This window comes from Lissotriton helveticus, chromosome 2_2, assembly GCF_964261635.1.
Source record: "Lissotriton helveticus chromosome 2_2, aLisHel1.1, whole genome shotgun sequence".
Taxonomy (NCBI): Eukaryota; Metazoa; Chordata; class Amphibia; order Caudata; family Salamandridae; genus Lissotriton; species Lissotriton helveticus.
In genome coordinates this window covers 167,851,196-167,865,494 of record NC_136060.1, presented here as the reverse complement: position 1 = coordinate 167,865,494, position 14,299 = coordinate 167,851,196, and the positions used below count along the sequence as shown (strand labels likewise).

The window sequence follows — 14,299 nt, the reverse complement described above, 5'->3', positions numbered from 1 at the left end:
CATTTAAAAACGAGCATAGAAAGAGTGGACTTTGCGTCAGCTTTCTTCAGCCATTGGCTTTCCTGGGTTGTTCATTGTTTAGCACTGGCTGTCTGTCAAAGTAAAGGCATTTTGAGGATCGTTACACTGTCCCATTTGAGTCCCAATGATGGTGGTTTTCAAGCAGTCCTTCTGTTAAACTGCAGAAGTAAGAGTCAGTGCTTGTTCTTTGATGTATTTACTTAACTGCCGTGATTGCAGTTTAAATGTTAGTTTATGGCTTTTTTCCTTAGGAAGTGTGACCTGTTTTTCTTTAAGGAAGGTTAGGGCTTCTCATTAATCACCCATTCAAGTTCATTTGTTTTAGTTAGCTTTAACAACTGGGTTTAGTTGTTTTTGTTTTTTGTTTTCAAAGTTTCTTACAGCTGCAATGAAAACTGGCCCACTGTCAAATATATCAATGATGCAGTATTTTGCTCTTTGTGCCTTTAAGGTTCAACATTTACATAGCACATTTCCTCATTTGACTCCTTTTTATTACACTCTACTTTGAAGGTACAGCTTAATTGTTGTAATGCAGTATGTTCATCAAAAGGGACCTTCTCTCTACTTGCATATGTCTGTAGCCCAAGATGTTGCCTCGTTATGGGATTTTATTTCTAGGACAGCTGGGAGCAACAGACAAATAGTCACCCAACTATTACCAAACACTTCCCATAACAAAACTAAATGCAGATCTATTAGCTTTGGCATGGCATTTAAAAACAAAAAAAAGCTAACTTGTGGTTTTGACAACGCTTGTTGTTTTCTCAGAGTGATCAGCAATGGGATTGTGATCCACTCACCTGTTTCAAGATGCTTCTATCTTGTGCAGAGTATATATAAGACTGTTCATATTGTAACATGTCACAAGGTTTATCACAGAACCAACAGCTTATTTGGGCACACTAAACAAATATGTTATGTCTGACATAAAACAATATATAATTAACTTACCGCTCCTTTGCAGTATAGTCTAATTTTACCCGCACCATTACGAACGATCACAGACATTCTTTTTCTGTTGCTGCAAATATATGATTAGACCTCTAATTACATTAAGGTACAACAACAATAAAAATCTTACAATGGAATACGAAGCACCGTAAATCATACTGAGGCGTTAATCAACTGATCCATCTATCAACATTGTACATTATATACCAGGTGAATGAAACTGTGCAACAGACTAGAACAATTTACTTGCTGAATTACAAAACTGTTCCAACTGATCCACTTTTCTTTCTAAATAAAATAATAATTCTTCGTATTATGTTTAAGTCACAGACAGGATCACTAACAAATTTCAGTCCACTAGCTTCAGAGTCCCCAGCAACGATGACGTTCTGAATTATAATGTTGGCACATAAACCTCTGGATTTACTGCATTGCTTGATGAGAAGCACAAAACAGAAAGAACCCCAATGGAATCTTAAAAGTGTGGAACATAAATCAATCTCAAATGTCTCCTAAAAGACGCATTCCTTTAGCAGATTTCTAATCCTTTAACACCTGAATAAAGTAGTCCGTTTCCCCATAAAGATGGATTAAGGAGAGCTATATCATAAGACTGCCATGCTGCACATCAACTACTGGAAAACCAACAATGAGACTGGCCAAGCGAGCAAAGATCACTTAAATGAGCAGTAGGTGTATCATGCAGGATCAAGACCCTCATTAATCATCTACCGTCCAGCATCTTACAATGCAGTTGATAACAAAATCATATTTGATTGATTTCTGAAGTGGTCAGTGGTAAAAGAACTGGCCTGGCAATTAGATTCCTTCCTTTCTGCCTGACAAAATCTAAAAGGTCTGTACTGGGTAAACTTCATAAATGTAGAAGAAAGATAGAGGGTCAAGTACTACAAACCTTGTTATATTCAGCACCAAACACAGAACAGTGACACTCCACAAACGTTTGAACATCGTGCATAAAAGTTACAAAAATGGCACAATTAACAAGGCACCAGTGAAGATTTAAAAGAAATATGATACCATTTAATGCATTCCTCCTCTTAAACTTATCAGCAGGAATACTGATGTGGAAAGCCTGGCTTAGTCTAAACATGAGTTGATCACTATTCCTGGGCTTTCCTGACAGCCAACAAAGGAACATTTTCTACAATTTTACCAGGAAACAGTATGCACCAGGAAGTCTGTGTTCAGGTCAGAGGCACACAATACTCTTAGGTAATTCACCACTCCCATAAGAGACATAGGTTTCACAAACTGAAATGGGGCAGGCCAGTGAACATATTATGTTTTTAAACTACTGGCAGCGGCCAGGAACCAAAATCTGTCGCACTATCCTGGAAGGTACCCCACCTTGATGGAATAACGATTTAACAATCCAGTTACGTTACAGTTGTGTGTGATCAATGCATCAGGAGTAACTGAGATAGGTTCAGGTGTTAAAGGATTAGAGATCTGCTAAAGGAATGAGTCTTTTAGGAGACATTTGAGATTGATTTATGTTCCACACTTTTAAGATTCCATTGGAGTTCTTTCTGTTTTGTGCTTCTCATCAAGCAATTACAGTTGTATGTGATCAATGCATCAGGAGTAACTGAGATAACAGTATTGGAGGAGGTCAATCAAGGCTCTCACCTAGGTATTAAACATGAAGCTGGAGACAGCTGATGGAATGCCACAGGCAACGTGGATGATATCTGACACAAGAATCCCTACTTTCACACTTTGTGATTTTTGAGCTAAAAATTATCATAATTAACTTAATGGCTGATCAAAGAGGTAAGCAAACACACTAAGGAGAAGAATATCATAATCTACTCTGCTTAACATCGATTAATGTATAAATTCCTCCAACTAATGCAATCGTATTATCCTTTTTATTTAATTATTTGACAGTAAGCATTGCAACATATTACATCCAACAAGATTATAGATTACACTAGCAACCACTAATAAACATAGCCAATGGTTTTCTTTACCTTGTAAATTCAAGCACATTCAACAGTTCATATCTTTCTTTTTGCCCAAGCTGGAAAGAAAGAGAAATTCTGGTTGGAAGTGACAAAAGAAACTGAAAACACACACACATATACATATACATATACATATACATAAACACAGACATATGTTACCAAGTGGCAGAAGTCACTCTGTAGTTATAGTTAGGGTCACCAGAGATAGGAATTTTGGGAATTTTTGTCCCTTAATAATTTTGCACCCGTTTGACGAATTTCTGCAAAACTTTGCAGACCTACTGCCTCCATTTTATTCTCAGAATACTGACAGCTTTGCACTGTTTGGTAAAAGGGGTGGAAAGAAAAAAGGGGGGGTCCCAAAACATGCGTAAATTCAACTGTATTTTACATAGACTTTTGTATTTCACGTAACCCGAAAACCGTTAGTCTGCTTTCGAGTACATTTGGAAGGATTATATAATATGGTGCACAGATAAGTAGGTGGTGTACTGCAGGTAAGTAGAGTAAGTATTTCGTATGTTTTAAGTGTTTTTAATTTAGGTATATCTGTGCCTGCAGTAGTACTGTGGTATTCCCAAGGTACACAGAGGTGACAAGTCATTAGCTGATTGGCTAATGACTGCCTTTACAGAAGTTAAAGGTAGCCATCTTGTTTTCACCTCACGTTTTCCTGTGTTCTGTGTCACACTTTAGAATGTAGGTAAGTATTAGGCTTGTTATTTTTCCAATAGCTAGTACCACTTTTTTAAAGTGGTAATAGGAAGTGAAAAATATTTATAACTTTATAAATTTTATTTTAAAACAAATTACAGAGTACTGTGGTTCTACTGTGGTACCAAAAAAAAGAAATTTGAAAAACACTATAACACACTATATTCTGTAAACATTCAGCTAGATTCATCAAGCCCAAAACGGCTCGCAAAGGGCCAGATTCTGAGAATCTGGCCCTTTGCGAGTGCAATTTTTGCATTTGGGATTAATCATCCCAAATGCAAAAATCGCTAATTGCGAAATCGCATATTTGCGAGGAATTGCATTTAAGGGATCTCTATTTGAGATTTCTTAAATGCAATTCATTAACCATTTTCTATTAGCGAATTCGCTATTCCTGGCCGCTATTTACCACAAAGTCAGACTTCGTGGTAAATAGCGAAAACTCAGAAAAATGCACTTTAGTGCATTTTTCTGAGTGGTATGTTACACACACACATGTCCTTTGGACATGTGTGTGCGCAACATCTGGCTACATTTGCTTTTCAGGGGTGCTACAGGGTGTCCTTTGGACACCCCTGGCACCCTTGAAATCGGATCCTTATTTGGGATTAGCAATTTGCTAATCGCAAATAAGGAAGATGTAGGAATCGCAATATTTTTTGCAATTCCTACATGAATCCCGTTTTGCAAGTCCTTAATAGCGATTCCTTATGAATCGCTATTACAGACTCGCAAAACGGGACTTTGATGAATCTAGCTGTATAGTGTGCTAAAGTGTATTTTCCAATTTTAACATATTTAAATATGCAGAAAAAAAGTGACAGAGTAGAACTTTAATTACTAAAAATGACTGCACTACTCAAAATAAAAACCCGGTCCCCGTAGAATGCTACAAATATATAGACAAAGTTAGAAATAACAATGGACAGTGGTAGAACTGCGCAACTCCATATTTATACAAAAAAAATAAAGAAATATAAATATTTCAGAAAACCTTTTACCACTTCCGGAAAATGATAATAGGTAGGGCAAAAATACCAAACCAATCACTTACCTATATCCAAAGGCATAACACAGAACATGGGCAAAGTGTACCTAAAAACAGCATGCCTGGAAAGGCAGTTATTAGTGTACTATCCAGTTTATGTATTTGCCCTGTTACTTTATATCCCCAGCTGTTCAGCCAGTGTAAATGTGCTGCATGGAATGTTGGTGTGATGACATGAATGGAATGCTTGGGTGCCTGTGAGGTGTGACAGTTGGAGTATGGGCTGAGCAGTAGTCAGGTTGCTCCTGGTGGGGCTGCTTCACATGAACAAAACATCTTGTAACGAAGACTAAATTAATCAATTGGAACTACATCTCGGCTACAAGACTTCATTATTACAATTAGCCAATCAGCTAATGAGTTGGCATCACTATGTACCATGGGGCCAAAGCGAAATACATCCATATTTCTCAAGCATATTGCAAAAACAGATCTCACAAATGTACATAAATTAAAACGTATACATTAGTTACACTACTTACTTGCATTACCCCAAGTAGGCATCTGTGCACGACTACATCTAATCCAGCCAAGTTTTAACCACATCCAAATTACAGATTGCACAACACGCTCAGTAAAATAAATATGGAAAATGCATTGAATTTAACCACCTTTCGGGACCCGCCACAACATTGGCATATTATAGTATATATTTTCGCAAGAAAACATTTCCATATTTGGGCACACTAACGCTATATCTCTTTTCATGTACACAATTCATTTTATGCTACTCCACTGTCTGTTTAATTTACGCCACTCCACTGTACTGAATTTAAAGTATGCTATGCCATTTTAAGACACTATAGGGTATGCCACTACATTGTACGTTAATCCAATGTACATTACTGCACTGTACTCAATCCAAATGGACTATACAACATTGCAATGTACACCACTATATCTAAGCCAGGTGTCTCCAACTAGTAGCTAGTGAGCTAAAAGCAGCGGTCAGGCGCCTGTGAGTAGCTCTCCTGAGTGCAGACTAGCTTTCTAATATAGAAGCTTTTGTTTGGTTGAACAATTATATGAATACCACAATTAAAACGCTTTATTCAAGACTAAAATGTGTGCATTTTCTGAACTGATGAGCTGATGTTTGGAGAAAAATTGTTTTAATTGCAAACCATATTTAAAGGCATAATTTGTGTTGGAGAGATTTATTACTCATATTCTTACCTTTGTGCCAGGGTGATTGCAGCTATGCCTTTTATGCATTACCGATGTAATATTTTCATTTAAATTGTCTAAGCCTTTTTTACATTACTGCTCGAAACACTCCCTAGTGCACTGATGTGATCACAGCCAACAATCGTGGAAGGGGTGGTCACTATTACATTACTAATATTAGTAGCTCAGGATGATTTTCATTGAAAATGCATAGCTCTTATTACAGAAAAGGTTGGAGACCCCTGCTCTATGCTATTATAGTTTTCCCCACTGTACTGTATTCAGTTTCGTTTATGCCAGTTTAGTGGACGCCCCTAATCTGTGCTGCTCGTAACTTGACCCTAATCCACTGTACCCTACTCCAATTTATGCTATTCCACTACATCCTATTCCACTATGGCCCACTTGATGATAGACGATAGTGTCTATGAAGGCAAGATATAGCTTGCATTTAGCCCGTATTTTTAACAGTTTGTGCTCTTCTGCTATTTGGCTTTTAAATGTTTTTAGATTGTAGTTTATTGTAGTTCATTGATTGCCTGTAAGATTTTACTTAATTCCTCACCGGGGATCTTGCTGGAGGATTGCGGACCTCTGTCACCGCCCCCGTAGCTGTTCTGCATTCACGCTGTGTCTCCGGTCCGCCACGGCATTGCGTATTGAGCAGAGAGGCACAGCCCCTCCCCATGACACGTCAATTTCTGCTTCCGCATAAACGTAAAACCAGATGCAGAACAGGACACGCGCCAAAGGCAAGCCCGTCTGCGCCTGTCTGCACCCGTCGGGACCAGGAGCCATAAACTCTGTCCCACTATTAACAGGCCGAAAAACATTTACTAGCGAGCAACTTCTTGCACTTGGGCCCTTAGACACAACGTTGAATGAACCTCAACTGGATCTTACCAGTCCTAGTGGCGGTAGAGGTAACAGTCAGACGTGTGGGCTGCTGACTCTTCCTTTCAAGGATGGACAGATACGCGCTCTCAAACATCAAAACTCCTTATGACAGTTTGGACTGATGAATGCCCGGTCATTACCAAAACACTCCTTGGACATCAGGAACCTCTTAGAAGAGGATTCCCTGGATGCACTTTTTATTACTGAAACCTGGCTTAAGACAAGCTCAGGACCGGACATTGTTCTTGCGCTCCCCCCAGGATTTCACATCCACAGGTTAGATCGAGAGACCCAACAGGGGGGTGGAATTGCTATTATCTTAAAAAATTCCTTTAGCTGCATCATGATGCCACTTTCACTACCAGGATGTGAAAGCGCACAGTTTCATATTAATCTCTCTCCATCCTGCACACACTCCGGCATCCTTGTTTATAGACCACCGAGCCCCTGCTCCATCTTTTTAGCAGCATGGCCTGACACACTAGCTAGCTTGGCTTTAGTGAAAAATGCCATTCCCTTGCTGGGTGATTTTAACATTCATTCTGATGCACTGGTAGCCCCCTCCACTAAAAGATTACTCGATGACATGGAAGCCCTTCAGTTTACTCAATTGGTTTCTTCACCTACCCATCTAAAGGGACATACATTAGACCTAATTTTCTCAAATGACCCCCAGATCAGGGTATCAGATGTTACCCCAGTTCCCTGGTCTGACCATAACTTCATCAGATTTGGGCACCATAAACCGGTTGTACAGTCCAGGGACAAGGCAGAGTCTATCCCTATTAGGAATTGGGCAAGGATTAACTCTGACTCATGGTCAAATACCCTTAAATACTCCCTACCTAAGCTGAACAGTAGCCGGGAGGAGGATTTTGATCAATGGGAAAATTGGATCAGTCATTCCCTAGAGATTTACGCTCCTCTAAAACAAAAGTCTATACAAACCACCCCAATCCGGGAAAGTCCCATGGTTCAATATACACCTGCTATCATTGAAGAAGCACTGCAAGAGACTGGAAAGGGATTGGAGAAAGGACTACAATCCTGAAAAAAAATCAACTATAAAACCTCTATCAGACTATATCATAAAGAGTTAAAACTGGCAAATACCAGATTCTTTGAGGAGAAAATCAGCCAGGCTCTTAACTCCCCAAAGGAACTCTTTAAAGTAGTAAAACATCTGAATTCCCCCCCCCCCCAAGCAAATAAAGGCTCCCTGAAGGTCACAGCTGACAGGTGCAACCGAATAGCCTCATTTTTTCACAAGAAAATTACAGACATCTATGATCTCTTTCAAATCGCCACCCACTCCGCTTGAGAAGAGCCAGATGTGGACCCTGCTCAAACATCCAACTCGAGTCAGACACACTTCCCGAGGCTCGAGGAAGAAACTACCCTAAAGCTGCTTAAGGCCATTAAATCAGGCTCCCCCCTAGACTCTGCCCCACCGCATGCCATTATTAAGGTCAGTTCCCCCAGCCTGGAAGCATACCATAATAAAACCAATAGTTAAAAAAGCTCACTTGGATCCTGATGTGTTTGGAAATCTACAGCCCATATCGCTTCTTCCCCTCCTTGGCACTATCCTCAAAAGGCACATCAAACAGACGCTTACTAACTATCTGGAGGAGTACAAGTTACTACATCCCCTTCAGATGGGCTTCCGTAAATTTCAGAGTACAGAAGCAGCGCTCCTAGATGTTACAGAGGAACTCAAAGCTATGCTAGACAAAGGAGGGTCAGCTGCTATTATCATGCTGATCTCAGCGCTGCGTTTGACACCGTTAATCATGCCATACTTTAAAACAGATTGAGGGAAATAGGCATTCAGGATATAGCATTAGAATGGCTTTGCTCATTCTTGTCCAAGCTGTGTCTCCAAGTTATGGAATAGGATTGTCTTTCGGAGAGCCTGCCCATAAACTTTGGAGTACCACAGGGCTCTGCCCTTAGCCCTAGGTTATTTAATGTCTATGTAAGGCATCTTGCCACTATCATGCATCAATCTGGTATCCTGGGTGCATCGTATGCTGACGATACCCAGCTGATTGTCTCCCTGCCCCAAGATTATAACCAGGGCAACTTACAATTGGGTTAGTTCCTGGACAAATTGGCACGCTGGATGTCAGATAGCCATTTAAAATTGAATGGTGAAAAGACAGAACTCATGATTCAAGGCAACAGGGACATTCCCAGGCCATTGAACAACTGGCCAGCCTGTATGGGTTCTCCATTCGTCCCTAAACAGGTGCTAAAAAATCCAGGCATCGGGTTAGAGAACTCCCTTTCTATGAACCAACAGGCAAACAAATAATCCAGTATCTGTTTCGGACTGTTGAGAATGCTCAGGAAGATTCTAAACCTTATTCCGGAGCAGCACAGGAAATTTGTCATTCAGTCTCTGATAGCTGCCCGTTTGGACTATGGGAACTCCCTCTATTTGGGTTTGCCGACGTATGTGATTAAGTGGCTTCAAACGGTACAGAACGTGGCAGCCTGGCTCCTACTTAAGCTCCAAAAATGTACATCAGTGAGAGAACCCTTGAAACAACTACATTGGCTCTCAGTCACCGCAAGAGTAAAGTTAAAAGCCCTCTGCATTGCTCAGAGGGCAGTTAACAATAAAGGTCCAGAAAATCTTCGACTCACGATCTTTGTTCACACCCCGACTGGGCTACTGAGGTCCTCCCACGCCCACTTCCTTCACACCACCAGAATAATAAGATCCAGATGGGGATGTAGATCCTTCTCATATCTGGTTCCCAAGATGTGGAATGAGCTGCCTTTGGAATTAAGAAGTCAACAAAATGAGCTTGCCTTCAGAAAGGGACTGAAGACCTGGCTGTTTCCTGAAAACCACTAGTTGGCTCCTTTCTTGATCAGGGCTTCTATCGTCAGCGCGGGGAAGCCTCTGGGCAGCCATGCACTTTAGAAATCCTCAAATCAAATCACTACTGGAGTGTATGCTGTTCCAGGCTCGGCTACTACACTCTACGGCACTCCATTGTACTGAAAAGCACTATGCACCACTGCACTATACCACAATCAAATGTGTTATTTCTCTTTAAAAAAAACAAAAAACTGGTATTTGCAAAGCACAAACTAATCACCCGGAAGGGTCTCAAGGCCCTGGAGTTTGTCAGGGATATTAAGTGAGCTATTTCCCAGAGTCACATGATGCTGAGCTGATCTGCCTCCGGCACTAAGGATCGGAACCATGAGCCCCGTGCTCAGGAGTTCGCCGCTGTGCCCGTTGCACCACACCTCTCCCTTTACAAGAGTACATTCTGCACGACTCCACTAAACCACACTTCACTGTACAGGACTACAGTCTTCGCATCTATAATGAACCCTTTTGAGTTGTACACCACTTTACTGCACGCTTCTCCAATATATAGCACTCCACTGTACATCTAAACAGTTAACGTCACTAAACACAACTTTATTACACTAAACAATACTCAATTCTATGGTTCTCCACTCTATCGCACTATAGGTTATGCTACTCCACTATACGCTATTGCAATGTACCACATTACACTTTACCCCACAGTAGTCTACAGTATACCGCTGGGCATCACTGCAATGTACGGCACTCCAATATGCCCCACTCCATTTTTCGCAATTTAACTTTACCCGAGTACACTGCACCGTACTCCACTCTACGTAAGCCCACTGTACACCACTCAATGATACCCCACTCAACACTATAGCAGTCCAGTATACCCCACCCCAGTGTACGCTATTTCAGTTTACAACACTACTGTACGCCACTCCACTATATACTATTTCAGTACATGATATTCCAATGAAGGCCCCTAAACTGTACAACACTCCAGTGTATAGCACTAAACTCTTCACCACTACAGTGTATGTGAATGTGTATGCAAATACTCTCTACAATATTTACAGGACGTCAATCTACCTTACCACACTCCGCTGTATGCTATCCCACTGTATATTACTGCACTGTACACCACTGCACTTCATATCATTCCAATAAATGCCACTCTATTGTATCAGAGTTCACAATACTCCACTGTATGCAACTCCACTCGATGTCACTCCACTGTATGCCATTCCACTAAACACTACAACACTATACCTCATCCCACTTTACTATACTACTATATACTGTACCAGAGTACACTTTACAACATTATCCTGTACTATATTGTACCACACTCCACTTAACACTCCACTAAACTAAACTGGACGAATATTATAAAATTGTTACTAACATTGTAAAAAACAATTGAAATTCACCAGAAAACAAAGGTTACACACAAGTTATATTTAGGAAAACTTTATTTAGGTTTGGTATACAAATCCCAAATTAAGCTCCACAAACATTAGAAACTCTATAGCTATAGTTATATCTGAATTTTATGCACCATTTACACACTTATTTCTATCTTATTTGTACCCCAAACACACCTTAAATTTCACAACCACCATAACAAATTCATAACATATCATTTACATTCTGCTTTCATATTACTGTAAGTCATTCTTATAACTCACCTTAATACTTACGCACCACCTTTTAATTAATATCAATCGTGCACTTACATATGCAGTCTTGTCACCCTACTTGCCACACTACATTAGCTATAACTTGCTACTGTACCATTGTACTGTGTTCTTGCTAATGATATAATTTCTGATGTCATAAGTGTTTTATTGACTGCAATGATTTCACATGCTAGACCATACATAATATCCAAGGGTGCAGATAGTGCATGGAGAAGGGGCAAGTTATAGTAAATGTAGCGTGGCCAGATAAGTGACAAGACTGTACGAAAGTGTGTGAGTGATATTAATTGAAAAGTGGTGCAAAGTTTAAATGTGAGTTATAAGTATAACTTACAGCAACATGAAAGCGGAGCGTAAATGATGATTTCAACAGTTAAGTATAAATTATGAATTTGTGATGGCTGTGTAGTTTAAAGGTGTGTTTGGCACAGATATGATATAAATACGTGTGTAAGTGGTGAATAGATCATACAATTAAGAAATAACTATAACTGTAGAATTTCCAATGTTTATGGAGCTAAATTTGGGTTAGTATTCCAAACCTAAATAAAGTTTTCCTAACTATAAGTTACATGAATATACATATATCCACGCACACGCACACGCACACCCACACCCACACCCACCCACACACACACACACACACACACACACACACACACACACACACACACACATATATATATATATATATATATATCTTCACAGTAAAACAACTAGTAATTGTGTTCTTTACCCTTTCAAAGAATCTAATCTTATTGAAAAACTACTACAAGGGTTTGCTATAAAACATTAGCAGAACTGCTGCAGGTTTGTCATCTACAAATAGTCAACCAATAAAAATGCGTGCATTGGAGATATACTGGGCTAAGGAGTTTTTTTAAATAATCTGTTGTAAAAGGCACTAGGCAAAACTACGATTAAAGCAAGTAACTAGATTTTATTTTTACACTTTTAACCAACAATGCTGCTGGGCTACCAAAATATGGGGTGACGGTGCTGACAAACGTTTGCTTTTGATGCAGGCCCGGATAAAGAAACACCTTTGTTTAATGGTCGGATCAATGATCTGGTGTGGCTTGAGTGGCGATACTACATGGAAGAATGCCAGAACAACTGAAAGTTTTACTCCCCTTAAAGCATTATCGTCAAAAAAGTCCTATCATCAGTGCCTATTAAGGGAGGATTACAGAAAAGGGCATTTTGGGGGAGGGTCGGGGTTTGGAGAGGGGGTCAGGAAGATTACATTTGAATGCTTGTTTTTCAGCACCAACTAGTCAAATGTGGTATCTGATTGAGCAAGAAAGAATGGCTGAAGACATATAGGAATAGATATTTTTTACAACCTTACATGTTTTTTATACCATTTCACTGACATGCTGGATTCAGTAAACCACATAGAACCACATATGTACGAATGCATTTATTGGCCACAATCCATGGGATTTGGTAAATCGCAGAGTTTGCGAATAGTAAACATGTTTTCGAATGTACTAAACCCATTTCGTGATTCGGTAGCAAGTTATCAAATTGCTAAATGTATTTAGGAAACCAATGCAAATCTGTGTTTGGAAGGGGTTTTCTCAGGGCGTCCCTTCCAAATACTAATTCCTCATGGTATGGACAAATAACCTGAAACACCAGTCTAGAGATATACAGCACTTACGGCACCAACAATGGTGAATACTAAAGACTTTCAACTAAAGGGAGTGTTATCATGCACTGCATTTACCACAATGCAATGTATGTGGGTGTTTTGTGTGTTGGTATGCCAGGCCATGAACTCCCTACCCCCTTTTGTGATTGGCTCCTTGTTGAGTTGTTGAGCTGACAAGCTCTAGAATGCACCTGCACTCTGGAAGTGTTTCAGAAATTGGAGAAGACAATGAGCAGCATTGCCAGCACCCACACATTTAAGTTGTTACTCTCTATGGAAGAAGGACAAATATCCTGAAACACATGTCTATAGATACACAGCATTGGCTGCACCAACTATGGGGAATACAAAAGACTTTCAACTAAAATGAGTGCTATCATGCACTACATTTACCACAATGCATCTGGTATGTATTCATGGTTTGCGACCGAAAACCAGTGGCAAAACATGAATATTTTACAGACTACTGAAAAGTAGTGGTAAGCACTGTTCCCAAGAACGTGCGCGGGTGAGCGCGCGTGCACTGAAGTCACCCCGAGCGCGAGGAGTCCCAATTGTAGAGCGCACACACGTAACACAGCTTTAAAACGAAAGGTAAGCGGCGCGAAAAATGGTAATTGCCGGATTGTAGGAGGCAGAGCTGGAGACAAGAGTGAGGAAGACACAGCCGAGCCAGGAAAGTGTCTCCCTTATGCCCTGTATGGGTAGGGAAGGCTCGGGTTTACGAGCAAGTAGCTCCTGCTGCCTTTTTTTTCCTAATAGTGCACTGCGGGGCAGATTGTGGGCCTTTGTGAAAGTATTCATGTTAATCACAGCGCCATCATGTGCTGCGGTTAACATGAATAGTTTTAAAGGCCCACAATCTGCCCCGCAGTGCACTATTAAGAAAAAGAATATGGCAATCTAAAGGGCGACGTGTTCTTTCAGATGATTCTGAAAAAACACGTTGTGTTTGACTACTTTCCTGTGCTAATAGTGGGCATCTACGGGGCTGAATGTGCGCCTTTGAAATAGTTGTCATGCTTATTGCAGTGCATACGGGCGCTGAAATTAACAAGAATACTATGTCAAAGGCGCACATTCAGCCCCGCACTATCAGCGAAAGGAATGCAGGGTCATACACAATGTGTGGTTTCAGAATCATCTGAAAGCACACGTCGTGTTTGACCCCGCAGTTCTTTAGCTAATAGTGGGCAGCTGCGGGGCTGAATGTGGGCCTGTCAGATAGTATTCTTGTTAATTCCAGCGCCGGTGTGCACTGCAGTTAACAAGAATACTAGCATAGCTAGGGGGGTGCCGGGGGGTGAG

At 40.4% G+C, this 14,299-nt stretch overlaps 1 protein-coding gene across 6 annotated transcripts in view; it reads right to left on the bottom strand.

The window, feature by feature from the left end:
- The window catches only part of ATP8A1 (ATPase phospholipid transporting 8A1), a 1,103,292-nt gene that overhangs the window by 565,425 nt on the left and 523,568 nt on the right, over window positions 1-14,299 (bottom strand). For all 6 annotated transcript variants that reach the window (XM_078678248.1, XM_078678246.1, XM_078678250.1 and 3 more), the window contains 2 exons: window positions 2,973-3,022; window positions 976-1,045 (listed from right to left, as the gene is read on the bottom strand). In XM_078678248.1, the coding sequence (XP_078534374.1) occupies window positions 976-1,045; window positions 2,973-3,022 (120 nt within the window). The remainder of the gene's footprint in view (window positions 1-975; window positions 1,046-2,972; window positions 3,023-14,299) is intronic.